Source organism: Merops nubicus, unplaced genomic scaffold (assembly GCF_000691845.1).
Source record: "Merops nubicus isolate BGI_N331 unplaced genomic scaffold, ASM69184v1 scaffold43621, whole genome shotgun sequence".
Classification (NCBI taxonomy): domain Eukaryota; kingdom Metazoa; phylum Chordata; class Aves; order Coraciiformes; family Meropidae; genus Merops; species Merops nubicus.
In genome coordinates this window covers 1-22,067 of record NW_008587019.1, presented here as the reverse complement: position 1 = coordinate 22,067, position 22,067 = coordinate 1, and the positions used below count along the sequence as shown (strand labels likewise).

Below are 22,067 nucleotides of genomic sequence, written 5' to 3'. Positions count from 1 at the left end.
TATAAACAAAACAAATTTCTTACAGAAACTTTTTGTTAAAAAATTAAGTTTCTTTAAATAGACAGGCAGATTTGCTTCTGGAATGTGAGCAGGAGTACTTCACCTATCAATGGTGAATGTCATCAGTTTTCCAACTTACTGCAATAATTCACTGTAGTTTTTTGAAAAGTTTTAACAAACATATGATGATCCTGCAGTGTCCTTTCTCTATGTATTTTATCTCATACATACAAAATCATTAGATCAAGTCCCCAGAGGGTGAATTCTCTGTGTTTTGTGCAGTGGAAAATATACTTGTCAAATCTAAATACAGTGCTCTGCAAAGTCCTTTTTTCATAGATATCCCCAAGTTCCTTCTACCTGCATAAGTTGATAAGTATCTGAAATTAGTTGCATGTTAAAGCTACTAAAGAAAGAAGGCAAGAATATTAACTAGGTTGTTAATTTAAATTAAAGAAAGAAAGATATGACTTCTAATATCTACACGGAAGTACTGTATGTTTGAAAAATGGATACCAAAATAGCTGAGAAATAAAAAATTTACAATATAATTAAAGTTTATCTGTATAGATTTTTTTTTTTTAAATTTCTGCTCTAAAGTTGATCATGATACTTCAGATGCGTTTTTAGTATTTTCATACTGCTGTAACAGAAACCAAGTGGTTATGTCATTCTGCAGTTGTAAGGCCACAAGGGGTTGAACAACGGCACTGATCCTAAGTCACTTACTTCAGACTCGGGGAGGAGATCCAGCACAAGTGATGCCACACTTGAATAATGTGCAAGTATCCCAAGGAATTAAATTGCTCCCAAGGAGCGTGTGTTAGATTGCCTCAGCTGGAGCTAGTGATGTTTGTGCCACTATGAGAACAATGATTGTGTGGTTAGAGAGTTTTCCCTGATTTCTGTCACATGCAGCCTGATGGCATTCAGCGCCACAGCTCTCACTGCCTTGGAGAGTGTCTTTATCCTGTGGGAGAGGCTGGCTACAGATGCTGAAAATGTAAAACCAGAGTCACAGGACTAGAAGGAAAACGAGTGTGATTCTGTATGCTGGAGGCTGAGGCTGTCCTAAAGCTAACTCTATGTGTGAAAGTGTGTGGAGGAGGGTGTCACTTAACCATCTAGTCACAGCCTTGTTATTTGTATCATTGATCCTTATGGGTCCCTTCCCACTTGAGGTATTCTGTGATACTATTCTATGATTCTGTGTCTTGTCTCTGGATGAAGCTTAAAGCAGGATGTGTGGCAGGAATCTAAAAAGGCAATTGTGAAATTATTGTTTGTCAAAGTCTATAGAGTTGTAGGCTGTTACGCAAAACCATAATGCTATAAAAAGCTATTTTAGGAAGCCTTAAGCATAAGGAGATGACCATAATCTCCCATGCTGCTCTGGGGTGTCCCCGCTCCCTGTGGCTCTGGGTCAGGGCTGAGCCTTCCTAAGGGTTAGGTAAGTAGGAAGTGACTCAAGTTCACAAAAAAAGAAAAAGGATAGTGAGAGGTCTGAGCTGTGTGTGTGGTTAGGGTTTGTATCATTAGAAAGTACACATGATTTGCTTTATTACTGTCATGAATCAGCCTCTCACATTAGCTTGATTAACTTGAATAAGTCAGCATGATCTGTTCAGAGCTAGGGACTCTTTTGTCTCTAACATGGCAGTATTTCTGACTACAGCTCCATCCCATAAAGTTTTTATTTTCTAAAAATATCTTCATTCATAAATATTAATCTTGGTGTTAACCATGGGAACATGTCATGCTGTTTATATAGATGGGATTGGCTGTGTATGTACGCCAGCCTGAAGCATGAATTTTGATGCATCTTTAATACTCAGCCTGATATTATGAAAAGTTGCTAAATCAATGGGTAGGATCAGTAGAACTCTTTTTAGGTTTGCTTTGACTTTATCACTAAGTAAATGTATTATTCCTAATATAACTGTCAAATCAAGCAGAAGGAAAAATACCGTAAAATTATTTTCTATCTTCTATTGTAGAGAGAATGTTTTATGCTTAGAAACAAACTGTTTGGAAAAATCCAACCCAATTGTTCAGTTTCTTTTTTTCATTTCTCTTTACCTGCCCACTACAGCCTAGGAGTGGATGTAGGGATGCCATCGCAGCTCTAGGGATACTCCATGCTTCAGCATTTCTCCATCAGAATGACAGGGCTTTCAACCCTTTTGGGATCACCCTAAGAAACCAACAGTAATCTGGTATTTCAAAAGTTTTACTGGATAGAAAGAAAGTAGAACTGGGAGAACAAATAACTGCATAATAGCATTTTCCATCCAAAGCAACACCCTCAAGCCTGATTGCACAAGGGCAAGGGGCAAAGAAAACAAGTGACTGGCATTTTTTGAAGAAGATTGCTTCTTTCTGTTCAGGGCAGTACTATCCAGAGAGCTCCTCTCTGAGGAGAGCAGCAGTGCAGTGAGAAAGAGAAGAAATTCTGATCATGATGGTTATGTGCTTTCGGGGTTTTACCAAGTACTGTCATTTGCCAAGAAACAATTGGGCAGCTCCATGTTTTATGTAAACTTTTTTGAAAAAAGGAGAAAAATCTGTAGGTTTGAGAATTGAATGTAAAACTTTTAATATCTGTCATCAAGAAGACACAATGTACACAGGTTTTAACTGTGTCTGCTTTAGGATGTACCTTGTAAATAGTGGAATTGAAAAAGTATTTTTACTTATATGTGCACACACAAATATCTTTTATGTTATATTTTTAATTTTATATTATATTGTTACCTTTATATGTGCAAACTGCATGTGCATGCTTTTTGAAACAAAAATTTCTTCATTATTTTCACAGCAAACCCAAGGAACCAATGTTCAGTGCAGGTAGGAACTTTTAAAATTTTTAAGCAGATAACAACTGTGATAACATAATAGAGCTGTGGTTTCTTTTTTTTAATGTGGATGCCTAGAAACTGGTATTCGGAATCTAAACGTGACACTTTTAGGCTGCTGCTGACATATTTTTAAAAAGTTGATCAGTTTGCTCTGGTTTTTAGTGGCCTAATAGGTTTATTTTACAGTTAGGATTCTCTGTAAGAAGACAAAGAAAAGAAAAAGGCCATGTCTTCTTACCCCCAATACGTCTTCCCTTTCAAAGCAGTATTAAAGTTTTGTTAGTTAAAGCATATGCCAAGTTCCTGCTATGGTGCTGTCATGTTAATCAGTCATAAAAGGGAGCCCTCAGCTACTGTTAAAGAATGCCACATCTGTCCCAATACCTTGTAATAAAATTTGTCAAACTGCAAATAGAAAAGATGTTTTGTTATTACAGCTTTGGAAGTCTATGAGTAATTTGAAAATCATTGCAAAATTATTTTGAAAGTGAAATGGTAAGTGCAAGTGAAAGCAAGCAGAGTTTGTACTTGTCAGTAGGCAGTTACAAACTTTGAACAACCTCGACAGAGATACGAAGCTTACTAGTATACATATAGCAGTTATGTTTGTTCTGAAAAATCAGGGAGAGCTAAAATAAAAGCTTTCTTTTAACAAAATAAGGAAGGGAAAAAACCTGTTGATTTATCAGATGTAGCATATTATTTTTGTGTAAAGTTCTGTGCCAGTAATCATACATTAAGTTGAAAAAGTAGAAAGTCTTTTGTTTACTGCACTGCTTGATCGGCATCCAACAAAGCTCTTAAGCCATACTTCCAGTTTGGTGTAATGAATTTTGAACTCAATAATAAACAAAACTAAGTAAGCACTTAAGTCTCTTGGGACAATACAATCATGGTTCATGTCCCTTTCATAAAAACTGCTGGTTTAGAAAAGCAAAACTTCTGATTTGCACAGAATATACTTGTGTAGCATTTCTCCTTCCCTTGCCCTATGTAAGCAAATAGGTTCAGAATATTGTTTCTTCTGACACTTTCCCCATATGTAAAGATCAGCAGTTGAAGAGATGTGGTGCTATTTTTACCCTTCTCACCTGGGCAAAAGTCCTACTGAAATGAATCATTTTTTCTAAGGAAGTTATACTTGGAGTTTTACTTACTTTAAGCATATAGCTGCATAATGGAGCTGAAGCTGGCGTTTTAATGACAGGAGAACTAAACAGAGCCCCTAGCTGGAGGAAAAGCATTTTGACTGTAATTACCCAATGTATAGCATGGAGAGTGGCTCAGTGTTTTGGCCAGGTTAGCCTCCAGCAGCGTATGTCTGGGCAGCCTGTAGAGCAGGTATTGAGTGAGTTTATTGTATTCAAACACATCTTTATGTAGCCCTTCTGTCTCTGTCTCTGTAATCACAAGGGAAGCGCCGTGTGACACACTGCAAAGGTAGGCTTCACTTCCAAAACCTCATAGCTCTCGAAGCAAAATGGTACTGGTGGGATAAAAGCAAAATATAAAACCAGCTATTTTCTAACTTGTCTGTATTTTGCAATGTTAAAACTTTCCTAGTTCTTTTGAATGAGAAAAATAAATAAATTATGGCATCCATTATACAATCTACTGAATTATAACCCTCAGTTGCACTTTAACAATAATGGGTTATAATTTAGGTTTGTGTGGACTCATTGTGAAGATTTTGAATTACAAAAAATATGTTGAGAGAGCTATATGGCAACACTTGGATGTTCACTGTATTTGAAATGGTGTTCTGCACTTCTGCTGAAATTCATATAGAATTTGCCCCTTTGTTGGCTGTTCCGCTGTTAGCCTAACATGATTATAGAAGCCTTGGTTTTCCCCTTGCTTTTTCTTACTTAGTAGACTGTAGATTTTTCTGAATGTTGAATAAAGAGATCTAGGCCTCTAACTGATTTCTCAGTGCATTTTGCTCAATGTCATAAAGCAGAGTTATATTTGGTAAAAATGCCATAAAGTTTTCTAAAGCTTCAGCTAAATTGTATTGTAAATATGCACATCTTTGATGCATGTTTATATCTGTGATATAATCACAGATTTGTCTTGCTTTTTAGAGATAGCCAAATCCTAACAGTTTTTCCACTAATCAGCATCTTTCAGCTTTGCAACAAATCTAAAATCTCAAAAAGCAAAGAATGTTTGTTCTCAAGGCAAAGTCTTTTAGACAGTTTACCTCTGTGTGTTCTTTGTACAATCTTATGCCTCCCATCAGTAGTGGTCTCCTTTGCAGACCCTAACTAGCATTCACGTGCCTTCTTGTTTCAGTTCAGCAACCGTTAATATTTGCAGTTATTTTTCAACAACAATTTCAAATTTACAACATTGCAGATGTAAAAGATACATTTGTCTTAAAGTTTCACCACTCGTCTGTCTTCGTAGTTTGGTGATTGTCTGTCTTTACATCTGTATCTTCACACTCAGAACTCTGCTGTCTTAAAAACTTAGAAAAGGGAGGTAGATTGGTTATGTACACAATGTTTGGATTACTAACAAAGATCAGTACAGATAGAAGTAATATTGCCAAAATTTAGAACTAAATGCACAGTATGGATTTCTGTGCCTGACCTAGTCATCCTCAGCTCTTCTTTACAGTTGAGAGAGAGGGAGGCATTCTGAAGGTATAATTTCTATATTCGCTGTGGCATACTTGGTATCATTTACTGTGCTGGCTTTTGGACATCTGCCTTAACATGTGATTTATTTGTCCAAAAGTACCTGTTTCTCACGAATTACTCTAAAAAGGAGTTTTAAGTGACTAGGTCAAATTACTTCCACTCTAGGTGGCCAAATGTAAAGTTTCAGGTGAGAAAGGCAATTCAGTGACTTACACTTTCATTCATTCCCAGCCTTTGATAAGCACAGTCGGTGATTGGCACTCCTGAAAATCTATTGACTCCCAGTGCAGCAGTGTCAGGAGTATTGGCATGTGTTTCCAGCTCATTAAATAGATGCTGCATGCGCATACAAATAGTGCTGTAATGCTCTGCTATGTGATGCTTTACCCTCTATAGTTTATTTTCCACTACAGAGCTGTTGGAGTAGATTTTTAAAAACAATTCCAGTATTCTAGCATCTGAATAGGCATCTTAAGCTCCAACCATCTGTCACCCTTATTTCACCATTATTATTGTTTCTTTTTAACATTCATTTTTCTGTTGTTTTCATTATATGTATGAATTCTGTAAATGAAGATAGAGAGCCCTTGCTGTAACTTTACTGTGACAGGACAGGTAGATTTATTTCCAAAATGGAATATTCTAAGGGCAAAATACATGTATACTTAGGTAATACAGCATAGCTATGATGTTTAATTGTTCGACCAATAATTTTTATTCATTTAGTCAGGATTTGTAGAGTATGCATATTTCCAATTAAAATAAAGCCTTAGTTTCAAATTGAAAAAATAATGGTATAGTTGTAGTGATACTTAACACTTCATAGCATAATTTTAACAGTCCTAAATTGTATCATTTTTTTTTTCATTTACATGATTTTGTTACTTCTGCCCTTCCATTTCCTCTGTGCCCACGATTATTCTGTCTAGTAACTCTACAGATGTCACTGACTCCAAAACTGCTTGATTCGCATGAGAACAAGGCTGAACTCCTTGATCTGCCGATGAAGCAGCAAGAGCCAGCACGTTCTGGATCTGGACAAACTTCATCAGAAGTTCACAGGACACCCACTTTGGCCTTGCCAGTTCCCAAAAGTCCTAGTCAGACCTTCATGGCATTTCCCAGATCTCCTAGTTTTATAAGCCCCATGAAGTCCCCAAGTCAGTACTTCCAGATCTGTTATTAATCCCTGCTTCTCTCCCCCAAAAATATCTCTTACCAGTTCAACACGTTACTTCTAGTATTTTCTTCTAGAAATGTTTACTTCTGTCAGGCAATTCAGTTTTTGTAGCTTCTCTCCTGTATGTCATTTTCCTTTCTTTTGATGTGCTGTCAATGTTGTCATTCCTTTTTCAATGTTTAGTAGTTCTTAAAGCACATTCTTTTCTGCATGTACATCAGCATGATTCCTTTTACTAATTGTTTGTGTTCCTTATTTCGAATGTATCTCTAACACTGTATCAAGTGTAAAGCATATCTTTACACTGAGATGCAAAGAATGCGACTGGGTGTTGGAAAATACTTTAGATGCTGATGCTCAACTGTAAATATTGATTAAAAAAATAAAATTAATTTTAAGTGGCCTTTCTGCGTTAATTGTAATCTTTGATGTTTTCCCCTTCATTTTTACTATTTAAAAAATGTAATATTGTGACATTATTTTTCACAAAAAAGTTTCAATTTCAGTCCTTTCGGTTTTGTAGTTCTTCATGACATTGTTCTAATTCTGCTGCTCAAAATATTTAGAGGAAAAAGGGACTTTGAATGTTTTTTTTTTTTAAATTTTGCTTACTGATTTTTATTTAGGAAAAAAACAAACCAAACAAACCTGCTTATTTTCTGTTTGAGATTGCACGTCAATCTGTAATTGTAACACACCAGACTGTTAAGTGGGAAGGGATGGAGGAGCACTGGAGTTCTCCGCTGATGTGTGTTTTTGTGTAACGTGAAACATTTCTGACCTTTTGTAGAGGAAGGATACGTAAAAATGTTTCTTCGTGGACGTCCTGTTACCATGTACATGCCCAAAGAGCAAGTGGAATCTTACAATTTGGAAGCAAAAGTAGAACTACCAGCCAAGAGGCTTAAACTGGAATGGGTGTATCCTTTCTGTGCTAGAGGACTACTGGAAATCAATAATTTCTTAATGACTTTTTAAATAATTTTTTGAGGTAAAGTATGGCAAAATTAAGATCCTAGGGTTCATTTCATTAGTGAAGCAACATTCCACTGGTACAGGTGTTAGTTTTTTGAGGCTGTTGTTCTGCATCTTGTGAAGTATAGGGTGGCAGCCTAAGAAAGCTTTTGCTTAAATGTTGCTTGAAGGTTAAGTTTGAAGCATGGTAATTAGCTAAAGATTAAACTAGGCATATTGCAAGTATGTAGTGAGCTGTGATTATTAATTATAGAACTCACAAAACAAGCTCAGGGTTTTTTTTTTTTGCTGGTTATCAGCGGTAATTTATCATTTTAATCTGTGTTTTAAAAAATGTGTATCATTGTCCTTTAGAGGATGCTCTCATCAACTTCAGTACTGGCACAAGCCCTGAACTGAATAGTGCTTTGCAAGTGATAGGTGCTTAGCAATAAAATTCTTAATGCATCACATATAATGTTTGAATTTAGATTTTAAGCCGCTTAAGCACCATAAATGTTGACCAGGGCTTTCCACTGACTTCTGTGAGTGAACGTAATTACAGAATTCTAACTTGGAGGAGATCAGTGTTTCATTACATATAGAAATTTTCACTTTTCACTTTTAAATATAATGAAAAAATGTATTCTTTATTGAAAAAAAGAAGTGACATTTCAGTTTATATAATCTTAGCATTTATAATAGATGATTCAAGATAAAAGATAGACACAAGATCAATCTGTAATATCCACTGTCTTTAGAGAGGTGAAGTCTTCATAAGGTTTTCTATTTTAAGAAAAAGCATTTTTTTGGTCCCATCCAATGCAAATAGGAAGTTGCTTTGTCTTCCTAAAAAAAGAATACAGGCTGCATATAAGTCTTTTTCAGAGTTGTATAAATAGAACTGCATGTGGTTTCAGAATGCACACAGAGAGTTTCCAAAAGTCCCATTGTATTCACAAGAGATTAATGACAGATTTAGTAACCATTCTTATTATTCCTATTGCAGCTAAGCTTGTGGGTTCTACCCCTCTCTGCTGGAATTGCATCGATAATGCATACAGAAATAAGATGAGTTAAAAACAAAATATCCACAAAATGCATAAAGGCTGAGGTTAGAGTGATAAACACTGCTTGCAGTGTTTTGCCATCCAATTGTTGTACAGCCTCTCACCACATATCACAGCAGAGCTGAATGATGTCTTGTTATGCTTGTAAGATGTCCCTTGCTTAGGGGGCCTAAGGAGGACACAGGAGACACTTGCTGAAAGAACAAACGACCAACCACAAAACAAACCAGATTGTCATTAGCAGTGTGTAGGTGGAAGCTGAAGTTTGTATTTCAGACTACCCTAAGAAATGGTAGAGTAGGTAATGATGTCACTCTCATTAATTTCTCACTTAAGCTTACGTAAATGGCTGAATATTTGCCAGATGAATTTTTATTTTTAGTTTAAATATTCTTATGTCCTTCCAGATGTGTGTCTCTTTACCTAGCAGAATTCCATGTATAAATGTTGTCTGTAGACAAAGAAGCAAACAAATAAAATGATCTGGCTCACCCTAGATGGTTTCAGAGGGAGGCTGCATATTTTTCCAAAAATACAGTGCTAAGTTTTTCAGATTTTAATTTCTTTGCAGTTAAACCAAATCACATCCATACTTAAAGGTTACACTGATTACTAGATAGATGAAAGAATTTTTAAGGGGGGAAAAAAAAAGATAATGCCCAATATACCAACTATAGTGTAAAATAATTTAATGAGAAAGATGAAGACAGCAGAAAAACAACCAGTATTGCAGGCATTCATTCCAGTTAAGCTGGAAAAGCTGAGCTGTTTGTTTGGAGAGTAACAGAACTTGGAATAGGAGAAAACCTCTTTGTAGTGGACAGATCCAGCCTGGTTGTGGGATCACAGCCAGAAATGCTTTATAATGTAAGAATGGGGGTAGTGAAACAAGATATCAGAGGTGAAATGGACTAATGGAAAGGGCAAAATAGACAATGATGAGAAACAGAAGGAAGAAATTCTAATGTGTGGAGATTTCGGGGCAGATTTCGGGGCATACCTGAATCATAAAGGGGTTTTACAGTCATGTTAGCAGGTATCTGGGTAAGCCTAAAAAGGTTTGGACCACATCAGATGTATTCTGACATGAAGGTGCAGAGATTCTCAGTGATGCAGAGTGAGGGAAAGTTCGAACAGAGGTGGTAAATTGGGTGAGAAATTGGCACTGGGGACGTCAGGGCAGGAGTGGTGGTCTGCACAGATCCGTCTGAGACCGGCTCGCTTGGCAAGCAGGTTTGAAACAAAAGCTGCAGGCCAAAGGAAAAGGTCAAGATAACATTCCCTGTAGTGCCAACTTACCAAATCCAAGTTGCAGCCACTGAATCAGAGTGTGGGAAACAGTGAGGAGAAGGAGAGATCAGCCCCAGGAGTTTACATCTGAGAAAAAAGGCTGATAGAAAGAAACAGTGTTTGACAACAGCAATCATGCAAAGGGTTGAATGCAGCATTGTTCCCCACAGAAACAATTGTAAAGAAAGGAGATTTTCCCTAAAGAATGTAATCTTTCACATTTAATGCAATCTTTTCCATTTAATAGCTATTCTTATGCACTGAGATTTGTTCCTTATGAATGTCTGTATAACACTTTTACTTCACTTTTTTTTGAAAGTTCAGTTCCTTAGGCTGATTTCAACTGCTATTTCATTATAAACCTAATTGTGTCATGTTGTTGAACTAGGGAAATTTTATGTTGTTTTCAGTTGATAATGATATCTAGCCTTACAGAGAAAAATAAATTTAAACAAATAAGGCATTCTTGAGCAATTTAGGGTAGTAACTCTAATCTTTACAGACAGATTCAAAACTGATAGCAAATACATTCTATTTTGAAGATATTGGTTGTTTTCATGTCTTAAAGTTTTAATATCTCAAAACTTGAAGGAATTTTGGCCAAAATATTTCAGTTTGGGAGTCCAAAAGCTGTGGTTTTGAATGCACGTTTTGATGGTTGGATATGCACCACTATGTCTAATGCATTCAGTAGAAAATAACAGGTTGTTACTTCTAAAATAGGGATTTAAATAAGATAACTATCATCCTTACTTATCATTCCTTACTTCTTGGATAATATTAACATGATTTTATTAGTTTGACTGGGTTGTCATTGACCACAGAGAATACTGCACGAGTATCTTTTTAATATCATATATTTGGGGTTTCAGTACCTCTCCATATACTTATCACAGCCAGTTTCTCCGTATTGACCAGATTAGAATGCAATTCTGTTTTGCCATGATTTTGCTCATGTTGTTTCTCTGTTTCCATAGAAAAGGAAAGCCAAAATACTTGTAATCCCTAATGACTTCAGAAGAATAAAACGGCATAATTTGGCTGAATTAACATTCAGTCTAAATGAGATTATTTTTGTATTAATACCACTTATTTGATTGGATTAATTTTAGTGTTGATATGACTGCCATCAGAATCTGGGCCACTGCCTTTTCAATACTACAAAAATAAATTGGAATGGGTGATGTAACCCTTTTACTGTTTCATATCCATCTGGCTGGTAATGCCCAGAATAATGAAATCAATCAACCTGCACAAAGGGTAATGCAATCAATCCTAATTTAATGCAGGGAGATGTACTGAATGACTTATTAGTGTTTCCATCAAGTTTAAATTTTAATTTTAATTAGTCAACCAGTGTAAATAGTAAATACACTTGGGACAAAATTAATATTGCTTTAGTCCAGCATTTGGCAAATTCCAGAGGATACTAAAGGGATAGTATGTCACAAAATCCTGTCTCTTTTACCACTTGTTTTCTGTAGGATGTGTAGGTTTTCGATTAGTCTGTGAAATGCTTTAGCTCTCTTTAGCAAGGGAGGGAGTTCTGAAGGCTGCTAAGAGCTCAAGCCAAGAGGTGACTGCAGGAAATACAGGGGCAGAGAATCTGTTTTGGTTTTCCTTATTTTTAACGTTCTCCATTGGTAGATAATGTTGTTGCAGCTTGACCAACACACTAGCTATGGCTATAGGGGCCGGGACTGTCGCAGTAATCTCTATCTTCTTCCAACGGGCGAGACCGTGTATTTCATTGCCTCGGTAGTTGTGTTGTTCAATGTTGAGGAGCAGCTCCAGAGACATTACACTGGTCATAATGATGATGTGAAGTGGTAAGTCCGCTAAGCACCAGTATTTTTGCTTCATAAAACAGTATGTGGAAGGTAATGTTTTTTTCTTTTAATACAGAATTTAACTTCTAATCCTTGTATAGTTTGTGTCCTTACACCTGAGAGTGCATTTGCACAATCAAATGGCCGTAGTCACGGTAAGGATGTTAAATGTCTGTTATAGCTCTGTCTAGTCAGCACATGAAGCAACTGCAGTCAGGGTGTGATGGCACAGAGCTGAGGATATCCAAATATGTTCCTAGCAGAGCCTGAGCTTGCTTGTGAAAGCTGCCTCGAAGCCTGTGCTGCCGTATGCGCTGCGCTCCCTCATGTGGATGTGTCTATACACAGTTGCTGTATTGATGTTCTCCAGGTTACTGCTTGGTTCTCTCTCTCAGTTGCTAACAATTCCTCCTCGTATTTACTTGAGAAATATGTTTTCCATAACGAGTAGACTTTTTACATTGAGAATACAGAAAGGTAGAAATCTGACTTAATTTATAGATCTACTCATTTTCATTTCTCTGTTTTTAGGACGATTTGACATTAACTCCTTTCGACTGCTCTCCTATCCTTTTTTACATTAGGATTGAATTACACATCTTCACCTGGGTCTGGGTGCCATATACAGGCCCTTTAGACTCTATCTAACCAACAAAACAGTTTTAATCTCATCTGCAGTCTTGCTGATAGTCTTCAGGCACGTCTACATCATGGCAGATATCCTGCAAACTAGTCCTGAGCAGCCTGGCTTGTCTGCTGCCCTGCGGGCTTGTCATCTTGAGCTTCAAAGTGGTTTAGCTGTGTTCAAGCTTAGAGGAGACTAGGTATCAGGAAATACCAATATTGTTAAACTGAAAACTAAATAAACATACGGTTTGTCTTGCTGGTATCTGTCTCCTTGCTGAGCGTAGCTGAAAAAGACCACTTGGTTATCTGATGGACCTTAATGTATGAAATGAGTTTGACATCCCTTCTTTAGATTAAGCACTATGAAACACCTGTTGTCCCTCAAAGCCATAAATAGACCTGATAATCAAATCTAGTTGCACCACGAGCATGTTTCATAAAATTGAATTACTTGTTTGTTTTACAAGAAGATTTTTAACTTGGACCTGTTCCAGATCATTTCTTTCTTTCAAATCTTCTGACTCTAAATATTTAGAAGCTTTCAGGTTTATTAGAAAGGGTACACCTTTCTGCATTATAAAGATGATTCTTTTGTCAGTTCTGGCTTTATATTTTTAAAAAATATATATGTATGCTATGTGTCTTATATGACTATAATAAGGTTATTTATTACAGGCTTAAGTAAAAGTTTGATGAAGTAGGCAATAAATGGCTTTAAGTTTGGCCTCTCTTTCTTTTCTTTAGCCTGGCTGTCCATCCTGATAGGATCACGATAGCAACAGGTCAAGTGGCAGGGACATCCAAAGATGGAAAAGTGAGTGACCCCTTTGCCAACATACAATTGCTTGTACTTCACAAGAATATGCTATCAGGAAGATACGTGCTGTATTCTTTTCATGTTGCAGTTAAACTGTTTTTACATTTTAGGACTGAACACAAGCAAAACTTAATTTGAGCATGCCTATTTCACACTGTGAAATTTCTCCCATTCCGTTATCAAGATCAGTCTGTTGTTTCTGGTTCCATTACTTACACAGACTAAAGGTAAATTTGGAGCTGTGTGTCCAAAAGAAATTGGGAAGGATGAAACTACAAAAGAGACCTGAGTGGGCAGATGGATGTGGAGAAAAGGAGGAGAAACAGTGAAGATTGAAGTGTACACTATACAGCTTCATTTTGGACCACAGCTACCAAAACCAAAGTAGAAATAAGAATGGCTTTGAGTTGTTTGCTGAAAAAATTCTTACCCTTGCCATCATCTAGGCAAAAATATTAAGTCTCTCTTAGTGCCTGTGTTATCATAAAGCTTAGCTGTAGGCTAGGAATTTATTTGAATAGAGTCAAGGTGAACATTGCTCCAAAGAGCTAAGACAAGTGGGAAAGAACAGGTACAAGCAGAGGGAAGAAAAGCATGAGGAAGAAGTCAACTCAGTAGAGAATGCAGCTGATGTCACAAACAAACTAGAGCAAAAATTTTGGTAGATGTCAAAGAACAATTTTAGGATAAAAACAGATTATCAATATGCTAACTACTACAAGTAAATGAGGAAATCATATTCCTGGTTAGGCAACACAAGGTGTATTAGCCGAGTAACAAGCTATTAGTTTCTATCGTGTGTTGGAGAAATCTCTGGTATTTATTTTTTTAACTTCAGAAATACATTTTCTTACCATTGTATTTATGAAGTAAAACCTAATGGTCCAACGTCCTCGCTAGAGGGGGAAATGTTAGATGGGTAAGGTTAAATAAAAAAAACATTCATAGAACCGAGGCGCTAGGGTAGGGGTAGCCTTTAGTTCTTATATATTTATGTTAAAGGGAAATTTCACTACTTATGAGCAAGAAAGGTGTCCTTTTTATTTTCTCCCTGAGTGCTGCCGCCGTCAGCCAGGTTGGTGCGAGGAGGCGGGCGGAGGGCGCCAAAACAAACGGCCGTCCCGCGGCGCCCCCTAGCGGCGCGCGGCAGCCTTGTCTGGTGCCCCTCAGCCCCCCGGGGCTCCCTGGGTGCGGCAGCCAAGGGACACGCACACACACCCCTTGACTCTTATAGACCGAAGGGGGGTTAGCCATTTTTATTTAGTTAATTGCATTTTAGAAATTAATCTTTTTTGCACTGCTCGTTGGTGTTGACCAGAATTAGCTCAGTTGTTATGGTTTGAACTGATGGTTTTGGACCTGTCAGCAGGTCCCATGTTGCAGGGTCATCACCACTTTCACTTACTGAAGGATTTCTCCACAAACTAGCTGAGATCAGCGAGACCTGACGTGCCGTAAACTCTGGGGTCTCTGTTCCAGGTATTGCTCCTAGGCACAGCAATCAGCACGTCATTTGGAGCATATCCGTACAGCTACTCTAGGGACTTTATGATAATTTTCATACCTTAAATTGTATTAAAATGGGGTTTGGATGCATTCTCATCTTCTGAATACTGATTTTTATTTTTACTTTTGTCACCTTTGCTTCAGCTATTATTTCTTTGTCTGTTTTATAGCAATTGCCACCACACGTCCGTGTCTGGGATTCTGTGACTCTGAACACACTACATGTCATTGGAATGGGTTTTTTTGACAGAGCTGTTACTTGCATTGCTTTTTCCAAATCTGTAAGTAAAATAAATGAATGGACATATTAATAATGTTTGCTGAACATGTCTGCAAAGTCTTTCAGAATTAACTTCCTTGACCAAAACAAACTTCCGAGCTGTCTTTTCTCTCAGCTTTAGAGGATGAAACCTTGCAACCCAGTGCTTCCTAACAGTTTATATTGCCATTAAAGCAATGTTTCATCAGTCTCAGAGATCTACCTTATGCTTACCATAAAATGCAATTAATTTATTCAAGGACAAGCAGTTGCAGAAGTACTTACATTCTAGAAATTTCAGTATCTTTGCTGCTTGTCTTTAATTATCCCGTTGGGTTTCTCCCCACGTAAGAAAGTCACTCTCTCCGCATCTTTTAACCTCCTTATTGTGCCTACGAATGACTGGTGAAAGGCTTTTACTACGGTCTGTGCTGCTGATTTTGGATTTTAAAATCGGGAGCTCCCATAGGAGAGGCAAAATCTTTGCCTGAAAGCGGCAAAGGCATATGGATAAAGGATTATAAAGAATTAAAATCCTGCTGTTAGCCTCTTGGCACCATCCTTTGAACTCTGTTCTGTTCGGAAGGTTAAAACAGATAACACAGGCAGCTTTCAAGTCCCATATGAAAACATGAGCCTGTAGACTGACACGTGCAAGTCTGGAAATGCTCCATGTAGAATAGAATCCATGAGCAGTGTATATCTTGGTGTCTGGTTTTCTTAACAGTGTTTTTAAAAAGGAGAGGTCTAAATGGTGTATTCCCTAGGCAAAATACACTTCAGTTAAAGTTTCCACAAACATTTGAAATCTGTTGATGACTATTTTATAGAAAGTAGAAAAAAAAGAGGAATAAATTTGGGGAGCTGGATAAGAATACAAAGCAGAAAACCAATGCAGTTCAGGATCAGCTTTGAAGAATAAATAAAGAAGAACACCAAGTAAATACTCTGTCGATATGTCCCTGGAGGAAGGAGTAGGTGCTTAACAACAGAGGATAGCTAGTGGCAGATGCCAGGACAAAGCGCGTGTTTAATGTTTGCTTTATGCCGTGATTTCCCATTCAAAGCTTGGCCTGTTTTAACCATCACTTCCCATCCCATAGCAGTGCTGCTTATCTCATTTTAGACAGCTCTCTCTTCAGGCTACTCAGTCCTGTCTCCGTCCCACCTCCTGAGTAGCCTTGGCACAATTATTTTTGTAGCTTTGTTTGAGATCTGTTAGGGGCCCTGATTCATCAGGGAAACAACCAAGCAACCTGATATATAAACAAAATGAAGCAGACTTTTCTTGGGCCTTCTTTCCCCCCTAAAATTGATCTGTTCCTCAAACAGGTGCACTTTGTGGTAGCCTAAACTTTTGCGGTGGCTGAGCTCAAGTGGCACAACAAGTGGCGGTGCTGTGGGTGGCAGAGGAAGGACTGTGTGTCAGCATTGCTGCCAAGGGAGTGCTTTGGTCTGTTTCAGCAAGCTCATCTGCAGTCAAAGCTAACATAGCTGATGCCAGGAGCAAAAACCGTATTTCAATGAGTTAGAAAGCAATTAGCTATTATTTGATGGTTTATTCCACTGTAGACACTCAGCTAGGAATGAACACCAAAGAAATTAGGAAAATTATCCAAAACATATCTTCTGATAGCTACTGGTTGAAATAGATCTGATGATTGTATAGCATTTCCCCTCAGTAGTGTGATCACTGTCAATCAGCTCCCCTCAGTTCAGGTAGGGTCTTGGTTGGAATTCCTCATCCAGTTTTTGGATTCCCATGTCAGAAAAATGGCTACCAACTGGAGAAGGTCAAGGAAATATGATGCATGAAGAAAAACTAAAGGAATTGGTAAAATTGTTCCCCATGTTCATAGCAGATCGGAGAAGAAGTAATTGGCTTAAATTGCAAAGAAAGAAACTCAGTATAATTACCAGGAAAATCTTTCTTAATAGAAAATGATGTGTACTTTGCCTTTGGAAATTCCATCATTGAATGTTTGGAAAGAGATAGCTGCCCCGTTCCTGACAATCTGTTTGTCTGCAGTTTGCAAGGCTTCCTCTTCTAGATCCCTTTTTAACACTGTTTTTCAATGACCCTATAAATTATCCTGTTTCATGGAGATCTGTGGGATAATAAAAGTATAATGGTTAAGTGTAAATATGCGTAATTTTTTTCACCTACACAGAAATATTTAATTATTCTGATTGTGTATTTATGTGGGGTTTTTTTTGTTGGTTGGGCATAATATTTGATATTTTCCATGTTTTGCCTTAGAATGGAGGAAGTAGCCTGTGCTCCGTGGATGACTCAAACGATCATGTGCTTTCTGTGTGGGACTGGCAGAAAGAAGAAAAACTGGCAGATGTCAAGGTGTTGCAATAAGATATTTTGTACTTCTTGCTTGCATGTAGATCTGGATTTGTTGTCATAAAACATCTTTCTATATTTAACTTCTTGTGCCTTTTTAACACTTTCATATTATAAAGGGCAAAGAACATGACAAAACAGAATATTTTCTCTGTTGAGATTTTCCCAATAGTTTGGGTTTGAAAAAATTTTGCTATTGTTGTCATTCTAGAGTTGATTAGAAAAGTCTAGGCCACAGTGATAGGAGCATGTGCAGAAATGAAATATTTCAACTAATCTTTTGTGTTAAACTTGTCATTATTTTGAAGGAAAAATCTGCTACTAACTTATGAAAACATAAAATCTTTTCACTTCAAAGTACCAAAGTCTTTCAGACTACATTAATAAATGAATGTCTCAGATCTTTTTGTATACCAGGAGTAACAGTTTATCTAAGTATAGAACGATTTAGTACTGTTTTGTTTTCTTTGCATTTTAAATTTTGATACAATGTTTTTCTTTTTCTTTCCAAGTGCTCTAATGAGGCTGTATTTGCTGCAGATTTCCACCCTACTGATACAAATATAATAGTTACTTGTGGAAAATCCCACCTTTACTTTTGGACACTAGAAGGGAATTCCCTTATTAAAAAGCAAGGATTATTTGAGGTAAAAGAAAATATTTCCTTAATTTTATGTTTATGGTAATGGTACAGTCCTACAGTAAGGGTAATAAGATTTCAGTACATCAAAACATCTGATCATCATTAAACTCAAAATTTTTCAGAAACTCAGGTGACATTCATGGTATGGCACAGAGAAACCCCTCCATGATTAAAACTTCCACAGCGAAGTTTTAAAATGCAATTACCATTTTCTTCCTTGCATTCTTTTTCCTACCTCCTTCATGCTATGCTCCTCCTACCCTGCAAAGTAAAATCTGCTTTTCTGCTGAGGTTTTTTTATATTGTGTTGTCAGTTAAAAGACTTGCAAAACCCCATAAATTATATTAATATGAATATTCTTCCCTTTTCCTCTATTCTGCTCAGATACATACACATATGTAATGCAAACACAGATTGAGGTGGCCACTATTTGGTAAATATAATTTTCATTTCAAGGTCTTGATTTGGTTTTCTTCTTAAGTGTAGCCTAATCTCTGTAGCAGTCACACGCACAAACGCAGGATGCTTGCCGTGACTGTAGATACCTAGTTAACTGCCTGTGGAGTCATGGCTCACCGATACAGTCAAAACAACTATTTTGCCATGTCAATTAATATACTTTATGTGAAATCAGGAGATGCTGAGAAAATGCATTTAAATTTTGTTACATTTAATTTTTCATTCATTTTTATCTCCAAAGCTACTTGGGCAGATTTCTGCCTTTGTTACGGCTCTGTTATTTCCTGTGGTGGCACTAGTTGAGAACAGCTCTTACTTTGAGGGGGAAAGAAGCCACATACTGGTAGTCAACAGACATTGTGAATAAAGTCTTTAGAAGCTACTACCTAGTGAATTTTTTTGTCCCCTTATACATTTCACTGTTTTGTTGCTGTCAGTTTCTTAAATGGTCTCAAAGCAATGTTTCCATTGCTTCACCTTAGGATTCTTTCAAGAGGTGATTTCTTGATTCTTGCACTACATCCAAACTCTCCAGTAATATTTTTCTCCTAGCAACTTTGGAGTTAAAAATTATAGTAATAAAGCTTGTTTGCATCTTTGACCATTTCTGAATACTTAAAACCTTTGAGATTGTGCAGGAATTGTGGGGTTTGGTTTATCTCGGGGCATTCCTACTTGTGTTCATAGTTGGCAGGTCTTCTCACTCATTCTATCCACAACCTGTAATTAAAGCGTGCAGGACTGGGCCACCAACCTCAGCTGACGCATCTTTTGCCCTTGCACAGATTAACTGTTTAGACTGTAGGAATGTTTTTAACTTTGGTGTAGATAATTAAGTAATAATAGAGCTGTATAAGACTAAACTAAATTACTCATACACATAGAGTTAAAATGAATGGGTTGTGTGTTGCTGTGAGTGTATATTTTTCATAACCATGCAGAAACAAGAGAAGCCAAAGTTTGTCCTGTGTGTGACCTTTTCTGAAAATGGTGATACTATTACAGGAGACTCAAGTGGAAACATTTTGGTTTGGGGAAAAGGTAAGACAAGATTGAAGTTAATAGTGAAATTTTAATATAAAAGACTGAATTTTTGCATGAGTGTAGCCTCGTTTTAAGAAGAATAAAGTTTATCTTGAATTCTTTCCCAAGACCAGTCCAGCAGATTATGTCTGGATTTATGTCTATGAGCACCTAAAGAACGTACATGCCTGACTGCTCCAGGAGCAAATTTTATAGAACGTGTTCCCTATGGTCAAATGTGGAATTGTAAAGCTGTGCCAACATGTATGGCTTTTACTGACCTAAAAAATGGCAGAAAATGTTCTCTTCCTTAATCAAAGTGATACTAAGAAACACTGCTAATTTAATTGATGATCTCCAGTCTCCTATACTGCCACTCTGTAGTGTTTGCAAAAATTACACCTGTGGACATAAACTTTTAAATAGACGACAAATAGCTTTATTTGTTTTCCTAGGAAGTCAAGCTAAAATCAATGCAGATCTAATTGAACTCCTCAGCTTTATTTCAAAAGAACAGATGGGTAGATCAAACTTCTGAAAAAGCATTTTCTAGTAAGAAAAGACCTTTTTTTTTGTTAGGCAGCAGAGGGCAATGCCTGCCGGAAGGCAATCAGCACCAACATCCTAAACGTTTACTTAGTGAGTGAGGTGTCATGCATAGGAATGAGGAGAATCCCCTGAAGGAGGCCTTATTAGTAAAGGAAGAAGGGATGTGGATGACAGCTGCTGCTTATTTACTCAGTGTCTTCTCCCAAGACACTCAAAAGGATATAAGACCTGGGAAGCAGCATGATGAATCAGTTGCAGAGCTGGACCTTACTGAGCTGGCTTTGTAGACTTTTTTTCATCCAAGGACTATAAGCTAATTGCCTCCTTGTGCTTTTGACCAATACACTACTGCTGAGGAAATGGCTGGATGTGGTGTTTAAAAGCTCCTCTTGACTTTCACTTTTCTTCTTCCTGTGATAGTTTAAAGCAAGACACTTGAACACTTTTCCTACCAAACAGAGTTTAGAAATTGCATAGTCTCATCTCCTCCCTGTTCTTGGTTGTTATTTTGGGCTGCCAACAGACAAGGGAGACAGTGGCAGCTGCTGGCACGGCAGGGTCAGTGCACTACTCAGGGGCTGGTTTGCCTTCACCCCAGCAGACTACTTTCTGCCTTGACTGCAAGGAGCCTCTTCTGCCCTTTCTACCAGGAATGAAAGTGAATTCTTTGTGCTACAAGATCTCCTCACCTCTGCCATTTCTTTTGGATTGGACAAAAATGTTGTTTTTCTATCTTAATACAGCATATTTTCTATGCCTACACTACTTTTGACTCGGAGCTCTCTTCTCAAGTGAGGGCTGCTTCCACCGGGTCAGAATACTCTTAGAAAAAACTCTTAACAGAGTTCATTTGTAACTGACACATTATATCCATAGACATGGGTAGAAGCAGATGGGATTTATGAAAGAAAAAGCATTTGTTTCTTCCTGACTCGCACCAGCCCCTTGCTTGTGCTAAACGTAAAGCTAGCCAAGCTTTGATTCAAGGTGCACGTTTCAGTAATAGAATCACTGGGGATTGTTTCTTTATACTTCATAATGGTATGGGTTTATCAAATTAGAGATATCTAAGCTAATGTAGTTGATTTGAAGGTGGTTTGAGTCTAAGAAGATACTTGAACAAGCCAAATTCATCGGTAAAGTGCAGGCTCTTTCAAAAAGCAATTCAGCACCTTCTGCCAGGCGTACAAAGACCTTTATCTCAATTGGGGTTTGGTGCACGTTCGGTGTCTGGAGTCTGTGGAGTATCCTTGGAGGGTCACAAGTGACTGGGATGTGGTTTCTTTGTTGATAAGGTGCATAATTCTACTGCAGGTCAAATGTGATGTCAAACAGTTTAGCTGAAATGCCCATGAAAGGTTTAGCAGAATCTGTTTTATTGTGTTTGAAGTAGACTGAATATTATACTTTTCATTGTTGAGATGGGAGGAATATATTCTTAAGAGGTACTAATACAGTCTCTCCTGTGGGTCTGAGTATTTTGGTGCAACACACCATGCCCACCATTGTTTAGAGAAAAAAAAAAAAAACAATGGGGAGCTATTGAGCTGAGTATTTCAGTAGTAATATCTTTTCTCCCTCTGTCTAGGTACCAACAGAATCAGCCACGCAGTTCAGGGGGCACACGAGGGTGGGATATTTGCGCTGTGTATGCTGCGGGATGGCACATTGGTGTCAGGAGGTGGCAAAGACCGGAGGCTGATATCCTGGAATGGAAATTACCAAAAACTGCACAAAACTGAGGTGGTGGCACCTACCTTGAAATTGCTTTGCTACTCAAAATGAAATTTTATCTGTCTTCTCAACAGAGCTTTTTAAATCAGTTTTTTTCTTATGGATGTGTACTCTGTGGTAAAACAAATCAGTGGTAAAATTCACCATTATTTGAGTCATCAGGTCATTCCTGTGATAGCCTATTCATTAGCATGGTATTTCCTTTTAAAGATCTAAGATTACTGGAAAACAAATCTTTATTATACTTTTTAATATGTATAATATATAATA

General features: G+C 37.4%; 1 protein-coding gene across 1 annotated transcript in view; it reads left to right on the top strand.

The window, feature by feature from the left end:
* The window catches only part of LOC103781092 (echinoderm microtubule-associated protein-like 1), a gene marked incomplete at its 3' end in the record, with an annotated part of 28,923 nt that extends 7,117 nt beyond the window's left edge, over positions 1 to 21,806 (top strand). The window contains exons 4-12 of the mRNA XM_008948793.1: positions 2,819 to 2,847; positions 7,474 to 7,603; positions 11,677 to 11,826; positions 13,198 to 13,267; positions 14,947 to 15,057; positions 17,296 to 17,391; positions 17,901 to 18,035; positions 19,433 to 19,532; positions 21,652 to 21,806. Of these exons, the coding sequence (XP_008947041.1) occupies positions 2,819 to 2,847; positions 7,474 to 7,603; positions 11,677 to 11,826; positions 13,198 to 13,267; positions 14,947 to 15,057; positions 17,296 to 17,391; positions 17,901 to 18,035; positions 19,433 to 19,532; positions 21,652 to 21,806 (976 nt within the window). The remainder of the gene's footprint in view (positions 1 to 2,818; positions 2,848 to 7,473; positions 7,604 to 11,676; positions 11,827 to 13,197; positions 13,268 to 14,946; positions 15,058 to 17,295; positions 17,392 to 17,900; positions 18,036 to 19,432; positions 19,533 to 21,651) is intronic.
* Between the last annotated feature and the right edge of the window lie 261 nt (positions 21,807 to 22,067).